Genomic DNA, 8,150 nt, shown 5'->3' with positions numbered 1-8,150 from the left:
TATCTTCTGAATTTAAGGCCCAGGAAGATATTTATATTTATTTCAAATAGGATAAATATGTACACTATAAAATTCAAGTGGTGAAAGGGGATAGATTTATAAGCAGTCCTCATCCTAATGACATACTTGCATAATAAATTAAAAGGAAGACTGTGACAGTTTACTCAACATGGTGTTCTATGCCTTCTTATGGAATATGGCTTAGGGCCAGCAAGATTGCTCAGTGGGTAGAGTTGCTTGTTGGCAAGGCTGTAGACCTGAGTTCAAGCCCCAGGAGAACCCACATGTGGAAGGAGAAAACCAACTACCACAAGCTGTCCCCTGACCGCCACATGAGCACTGTGAAGTACATACAAACGTGATAAATGAATAAATATAATAAAGATTAAAAAATATCTTAGACAGCATTCTCACGAGGATGTGTGGCTGTTTCATTTTAAATAGTGATTGAAGAGTGTTTTCCATTTTTCAGATGCACCACAACTTATCCATCAACTCCTGACCCAACTGATCCCATTTCTTATTATACAGCAACTATGTTTTGCTTCCTGCCACTTAGGTTGATCTATAGGATGAACCCCAAGAACTAGACTTAGTGAATTAGGTGTATCTATGCACCTCCATCTTCAGAGTGTTCCCCTTGAAATGCAGAGAGACAATACTGCTATGTTATCAATACTGCTTGATTAAAACATAAAATTTACAGTTCCTTTTGTGCCATTCCCGTTTGGATTTGGGACATTAAACAACAATAACAACAAAACAAACCCACTCTCACTTTCTAGACCCGAACGGTTTTCAGGAGTGCTTCAGAGAGCAAAACCTGTGCTGTAGTAAAACAGACTACCAGCAGGCTGCACTCTCCCAACACAGTAGTGGTCCTAGCAAAACAATTTCTGTACCTCCAAGTTTTAAATCGAGACTTTATGTTTAATGTTCAGTTAGCTTACAACATGGCTTTTTTTTTTTTTTTTTTTTTTTGAGACATGGTCTCCCTGAAGTCCCAGCTGGCCTGGAACTCACTATATAGACTATAGACTAGGCTGGCCTTGATCTCACAACATAGATCTGCGTGCCTCTGTCTCCTGCAAACTGGGATTAAAGGTGTGCATCATCACACCTGGCCTCAACATGGCTATTTTAACAATGTATTTTTGAGAAGTATAATTCCTTAAATAGTATAACTATAGGGCTGGAGAGATGGCTCAGCAGTTAAGAACACTAGTTGTTCTTGCAGAAGACCCAGGTTCGAATCCCAGCACCCACATGGCAGCTAACGACTGTCTATAACTCCAGTCCCAGGGGACCCGACAGCCTCTTCTGACCTCCGCAGGCATTGCATGACATGGGTGCATTTACCTACATGCAGGCAATACACACATACACATAAAATAAAAATAATAAAAATTTTAAAATAGTATAACTATAGATACTTGGATTCCTGGGTACTATAGATTTTAGTGTTCAAGTGCATCCAAATTTTTAATTCCATGAGACAATAGTGGTGTGTGTGCACATGTATGTATATGATAATTCATAATTGTTTTCTAAAAAAATTAAGATTATACTTTTATTTTACCAATAATCATTGACTTTAACTCATTAGCCAATTGAATATACCTTACGTATCTCACCTTCCAAGGTGCCTGGAGAGACAGGCTGATGACATGTTCGTTTGGTTTGCTATGCACACCGCTAGCTTTTTGAAAAAAATATTTTATTTATTATTATTATTTTATGTGTATGTATGTATTGCCTGCATGTGGGTAAGTGCACCCGTGTTGTACAATGCCCGAGGAGGTTAGAAGAGGCTGTCAGATCCCCTGGGACTGGAGTTACAGATAGTTGTTAGCTGCCATGTGGGTGCTGGGATTTGAACCCAGGTCTTCTGCAAGAACAACCAGTGTTCTTCACTGCTGAGCCATCTCTCCAGCCCCCCAACTCACCCCTAGCTTTAAAACCATAAACAACAGTCTTTTTACTTGCCTTAGCAAATGGGAAAATTGAAAGGCTTCAGCTTTAATTCTTCATGCTCCTACTTTCACATTTTCAGAAATAGTATTTGTACCTGGAGATCTTGGGGAGAAAGGACTTGGGGCACACTGAAGCAGTTCCAACACAGTCTAGAGCAAGATTCCGGGTCTGACTGGGCCACTGAACAGTATATGACAAGGAACGTCACCTTTCTGTGCCTCAGGCGTGTCTCCTCTGCTAGAAGGAGGTGCGATTGCACACCTAAGAGGGACTTTAGAATTAAATACCTTTGTCCCTGGCACTGTGAAATATGTATTTCAAGTATCATGCAATGACCCATGAAAACCAAGCTATAGGAAATTTCTAATCCATTCTAAAGATTCCAAAGCTCAGAAACTGTTATTTCCTTCTAATATGGCATGAAAATATCCCAGAAAGATCAAACCATGAGCACCCATGCTCATCTGTGATAGGAGTCCAGTGTTTGATTGGCCTGACTCTGTTTTCCTAGAAGCTTTGTTTTACAGTGTCTCACATAACCTGATGATAAACAGATCAAATTTGAGGGTTTTCCCAAAATATTCAGTCACTGACACTCAAGAATGGGCAGGAGCAGAGAGTATTGTGGAAGCGGGCTGGGAGGAGGAGGTGGCAGGGTGGGAACAGGGCCAGGGAGGCCTCGAGAATTCTAGAAGGAGAAACAGTGCATGCCTACTCCACCACAAATAACCTGGGCCTTCTCCTAAATGAGACTGCCACTTGGCCCATGTAACTAGTTGAGGATTGACATGAAATCCCAAGAGACTCCAGAAATGAACCAAATTATACGGTGATGCAGTTCTTATGTGAGGCTGACCTGACATAATCCTTCACCCTCTGCTCATTTCCCCTGCGTGTGGTACCAACACACAAGACAGCATCCAACTTCAGAGAGGACCACTGAATGGGCCACTTTACCTCCCTCACCTGCCGGTATTCTGAGACCTAGCTGCTGCTTTAGCAAGAATTAATGCCGTGACCTACTGGACTCAAAGTGTGAAGCCCTGCTCCAGAGCCAGCGCTGTACTTTGCACTGTGCTTTAATGCTCAAAGCTGATGACAGGCACTGCGATTTATTCCTCAGATTCCTCCAGCACTGTTTCCATCAGTAACGGATTGTTCCCCAAAGCAGAGCTGCCCTCCTACGGAAATTGGAAGGTTCAGTGTCTGACAGACTGGGGCTAGTCCAGTGTTTGGATTAACAAACAGACATTTTAGTCCTTCTCAATGGTCAAGATATGCAGGAACAGTGTGTTTAAAGGGCTAAGAGACAGAAATAATGAGCAAGCTGTTTTAAAATCCACAGTCTATGATTTTTTTTCTGAAAATAATCCCAGCGTAAAAGAAGGTTTTGACAAAGTCAGATGTTGTTAGGTGCCCCAGAGTCTCACTAGCACAGTTGGACCAGCAGTGAGTCTTGGTCCTTGGGGCTTATCAGAATGGAGAATCCTTCACCCTGATGCTCTACGACCTCAGAACCAGGATAAGAGCTTGGGTAAGATTCCTAGATCACTGACTAGCTACCTAATGGTGCAGAAGAGAAACTTATAATGAGAACAGTTCTGTCTACATTGGCTAATTCTTAATTCATGTTCAGATTGTAATTAGGCAATTGAATATTTTGTAAGGTCCTTAGATTTGGGTATTGGATTTGAATATCTTTTTAAAAGATCTTTAAATGTGATTATTAAAGGTAGTTGGCTTGTCAGCCACAGGCAGTAAATATTTAGTATCACAGGATCAGGCTGGAGACAGAATTAAATGTGGATCTACATAAAACCCTCCATAAGAGTGTTCATGACTGCAAGCACACCATAGCCCAAATGCTAGGGCTATAAAACAAAATATGTAGACATTTACAAATAAGAAAAGCCAAATCCACCAAGAAGATGACATGGCAGATACAAATCACCTATGAGCATCAAAAAAAGCTATCCAAGTTCCCCAGAAACAAAGGAAATGTATATAAAATATACTATACATATATATATTTTTTACCCAAGTGATAGAAACAGTTCTCAAGGGGCCAGTGGTGTGGCTCAGTGGCAGACTTTGTGTTTCACCTAAGGTTCAATTCCTAATACCAAAACACCTCCAAAAGACAAAAAAAATAAATAAAATAAAGATTAAAGACAGAGTATATCAGTGATGCAAAATACTGTGAGTATAACTTTTATAGTATTCTTGGAAATAATATAGGAAATTTAAACTTAAACTGAATGTACATCTCAGTATTTTAGGTAAAGAAGTTTTTCTTACTGAGGTGGTCTTACAGGTATATATACATAGCATTATTTTTTAATATAGCATGTATGTGAGTGCACCTGTGTAGTGCAATGCCACGGAAGTCAAGAGGGCATCGGATTCCCCTGGAACTGGAGTTAAGGATGGTTTGTAGCTGCCATGTAGGTTCTGGGAATCAAACCTGGGTCCTCTGCATGAGCAGTCAGTGCTCTTAACCACTGAGCCATCTATCCAGCCCCTACATAGCATTATTTATAATAGGAAAATGAAGATTGGGCAGGGAAAGGTTGGAAAGGAACAATTCAAATGGCCAACGTGAGATGTGGCTAAATAAATGGTGCATAGATCTAACAGATTCTGCACAGTCCTTTAAAAGTCATCATTTGCCAATTCTAAAGTACCACCCATCAACATACCCTTCATAGAGACAATGTTAAAGTGCAAGAAATATGACTGGTGGTCATTTTAAATATCATTAGTTGTGAGGAGATGAACCTGATTTCAGAGATGCTACTGTATAAAAAATAATAAAGAGTGGGGCTGGAGAGATGGCTCAGCAGTTAAGAACACTGTCTGTTCTTGCAGAAGACCAGGGTTCGAATCCCAGCACCCACACGGCAGCTAACACCTGTCCTTAACTTCAGTTCCAAGAGATCTTCTGTCCTTCGTGGGCATTGCATGACATGGGCACACTTACATACATGCAGGCAATACATGCATACACAAAAAAATAATTTTTTTTAAAAAAGTATATTTTAGATAGGTGGTAATCAGTATAGTTTTAAATATTCTGCTAAATATATAAAGCAGTGACTAGTACAGACATATAATAGTGGATAAGAAAAAGCCTAATAGGCTCAAAGTCAAGTGTGAACATCTTCAGGGAGTAGGATTCAATTGTGATGGGGCAGTGGAGGGAGATACATCTTTGTTTTAATTCTTCAGAAGGAGTAAAAGAATTTTTTTGAGACACAGTAGCCCTAGTTAGCCTGGAACTTGCTATGTAGACCAGACCAGATTCAAACTCACAGAGATTGGAGTGCTTCTGCCTCCTGTGTGTTAGAATTAAATACATGCACTACCACACCTGACATAAGGGGAAAAAAAGATTTGAGGAATTAAAAGCATGATGGAAAGACTCAAGCTTATCTCCCGTAGCATCCACCTCCCAGGCCTGAGGCAATCGCAACAGGAGTGATCAGTAGCTTTTCCTGCCCTCACCCCAACCAAGGAGGCAGAGAAGGAGGCAGAGACATGAGTCTGTTTCCCCTAAAGGCTGTGGTCCAGCCCCAGAGCCCAGTCCTTGCCCGTTCTGGGCGGCTATCGCTGCCACCTGTTGCCTGAGGTGTTCTCTCTGTACCTTCTCATTGGCTTTGTTGTTGCATTTCAAATTAGTTTCTTTTACGTGCTACACTGATTTTTAAGTTACTTCAAACTAGACAGCTAAATTTAAGAAATAGCTTGAAAGAAATATTCAAATAATTAAATGAACTAAAAATTAATGTACTTCCCATCTTCAAGCAATTTGTCCCCACTTAACTATTCTGAGAATAGGCACTCGTTCTAAACTACTTCACCTTACATTCCTGCTAGATGCTTTTCTAGCTTTAGCAAGTCAGTTTGGCAGAGTGATGTAAGGCTTTTAAGTGCCTGCCTTTAAAATGAGAAGTGACTTTGGCACTAAGAAATAAACCATCGTCGCACAACCCAGCAGTCCCCAAATAACCAACCAAGAAGCAGAGTCAGCGCCTACACATCCTTCAACACAAGGAGACAGAATAAAACCAGGGCCCAAACTCAAAACATGGGAAAAAAAGTAAAGATTTACTCAAATGCTTCCAATTTCTTCTGTTCCTTCCTTGTTTTAATCCTTCCTTTAATTTTTTCAGTTATTTGTGTGTATATGTGTGTATATGTGTAGGCACATGTGCCATAGCACATGTGGAGTCCAGAAGGAAATTCATGGGAGTCAGTTCTCTCCTCCTACCATGTGGGATCCCAGAATCAAACTCAGGTCATTAGGTTTGGCAGAAAGCGCCTTTACCTGCCAAAACAGGTACAGAATGAACAACCCTTATTTGAAGTGCTTAGGACCAGAAATGTTCCAAATTTTGGACTTTTTCATATTTAGGTATATTTGGACAGACTTTATCAACTGAGCATCTCTAATCCCCAAATTTGAGGTGTTCCAAAATCTGATTTTTTTTTTTTGTATTTTTCTAGATTTTTGGATTAGAGGCACTTAACCAATTGTCTCACCTAAGAACATTTTGGAAATACAGATTAAACTCAACAGACCTTAAAAGTAAACACAAATAATAATAGAAGATGTGAATTTGAGTGGGTAGTAAGGTAGGGGCAAGGGGGAAATCTGAATATGATCGACATGCATTGTATGAAGTTCATAAATCAATTCAAATATTAAAAATAAAATTAAAAAATAAGACATTACAGGACAGATTGAAAGAATCTGGGCATGGTGTTCAGCATTTATAAATCAGCGCAGGTAGAAACTGGTGGATCCCTGGGGTTCATGCTCCATCCAGTCTAGACTAATTGGCCAGTTCCAGGTCAGTGAGAGACCCTATCTAATCAAGGAAGCTGCCTCCTGAAGAATGACACTTAAGGTTGTCTTCTGCCAACGCACCTATGAAAACCCAGTGTGCTTTTGCAAACGCAGGAACTCTCTCTCTCTCTCTCTCTCTCTCTCTCTCTCTCTCTCTCTCTCTCTCCCCCACACACACACACACACACACACACACACACACACACACACACACACACACACACACACCTGCCTATGAGAAAATAAGATACAAGAAAAAAGACACATAAGAGAAATGCCAATCTACAGGAGATGGAGAATTTGGCCCACAAGGCTCTTGGAGAATAAATTAGCAGCTCACCCGAGTCCTTCATAGGGCAGAGGGCACACTGCATGCCCCAGGCCTCCCCATACAAACAGCAGCACTCTGTGTAGGTCGTTTGCTTGCCCACCAGAGGACGGCTACACACATACTCTTCGCTCAGATGTTCCCAGCACAAATCTTGGTAGACATCAGTTTCTTCTATTTGTTCTAAAAGGGAAGATGTGATTCCATGACAATTGCACTGTTGTTCCAATTTCGTCAACACTGTGGTGGAAGCCAGTGAGTATCAAAGTTTCCACCCTTATTTCTATGAGTGATTTCCAAGTAAAAGTCTGAATCCAGCCTGGTCTTTCCACAGATCAAATCTCTGTCATCTCCAGCTGAGTGTCACTGTCAGCTGAGATTCAGCCTGCTGGTGGTGTCCCAGCTGCATGCTTTCTCCAGAGTGTCTCCTGATATAAAGTGCCTGCTAGCTTGCCTTCCTTCGTGGTCTTCTTTTTCTTTACATCCTCATTCATTCCTCTGTCAAACTCCACCCTCTCCCACTCATTCCTCTGCTCGAGCCCTGGATCAGAGACAACTCTAGACTCCTCAACTCTAACCTTTCTACCTTCATTCATCTGAGAGAATCTCCTGAATGTGATGATTGATTAATGATGCTAATCATCAATGACATGTCATCTCATCAGAAATCCAGAGTTCCTGTCATTACACTTCAGGGCTCTCTACTACCTTGCTGAACTCCACACTGTTTTATATAGCCTCATCTATGTCTTGCACTCCAGATGGACACACAGCTGCCTCTGAAGATCAAGTGTGATGAACCTTAAGGTCTGAAATAATTCTGCCCCTCAATATCCTGAAATTCACTTAATGAGTACAGTACAGGGCATTAACTCTATATAGTAACCAGCTAGGTATAGTGGTGCACACCTTTAGTTCCAGCACTTGGGAGGCAGAGGCAGCTGAATCTCTGTGAGTTCAAGGCCAGCCTGGTCTACATGGCAAGCTCAAGCCAGCTGG

General features: G+C 41.1%; 1 protein-coding gene across 1 annotated transcript in view; it reads right to left on the bottom strand.

Moving 5' to 3' along the window:
* Nucleotides 1-8,150, bottom strand: part of Ltbp1 (latent transforming growth factor beta binding protein 1) — a 448,854-nt gene that overhangs the window by 22,340 nt on the left and 418,364 nt on the right. Inside the window, 1 exon segment of the mRNA XM_008849049.3 lies at nucleotides 7,164-7,334. Within this exon segment, the coding sequence (XP_008847271.2) occupies nucleotides 7,164-7,334 (171 nt within the window).

The sequence above is a fragment of the Nannospalax galili genome, unplaced genomic scaffold (assembly GCF_000622305.1).
Source record: "Nannospalax galili isolate Female #2095 unplaced genomic scaffold, S.galili_v1.0 scaffold344, whole genome shotgun sequence".
Classification (NCBI taxonomy): Eukaryota; Metazoa; Chordata; class Mammalia; order Rodentia; family Spalacidae; genus Nannospalax; species Nannospalax galili.
Note: the sequence above shows the minus strand (reverse complement) of the source record. Positions and strands in the feature narration are given on the sequence as shown.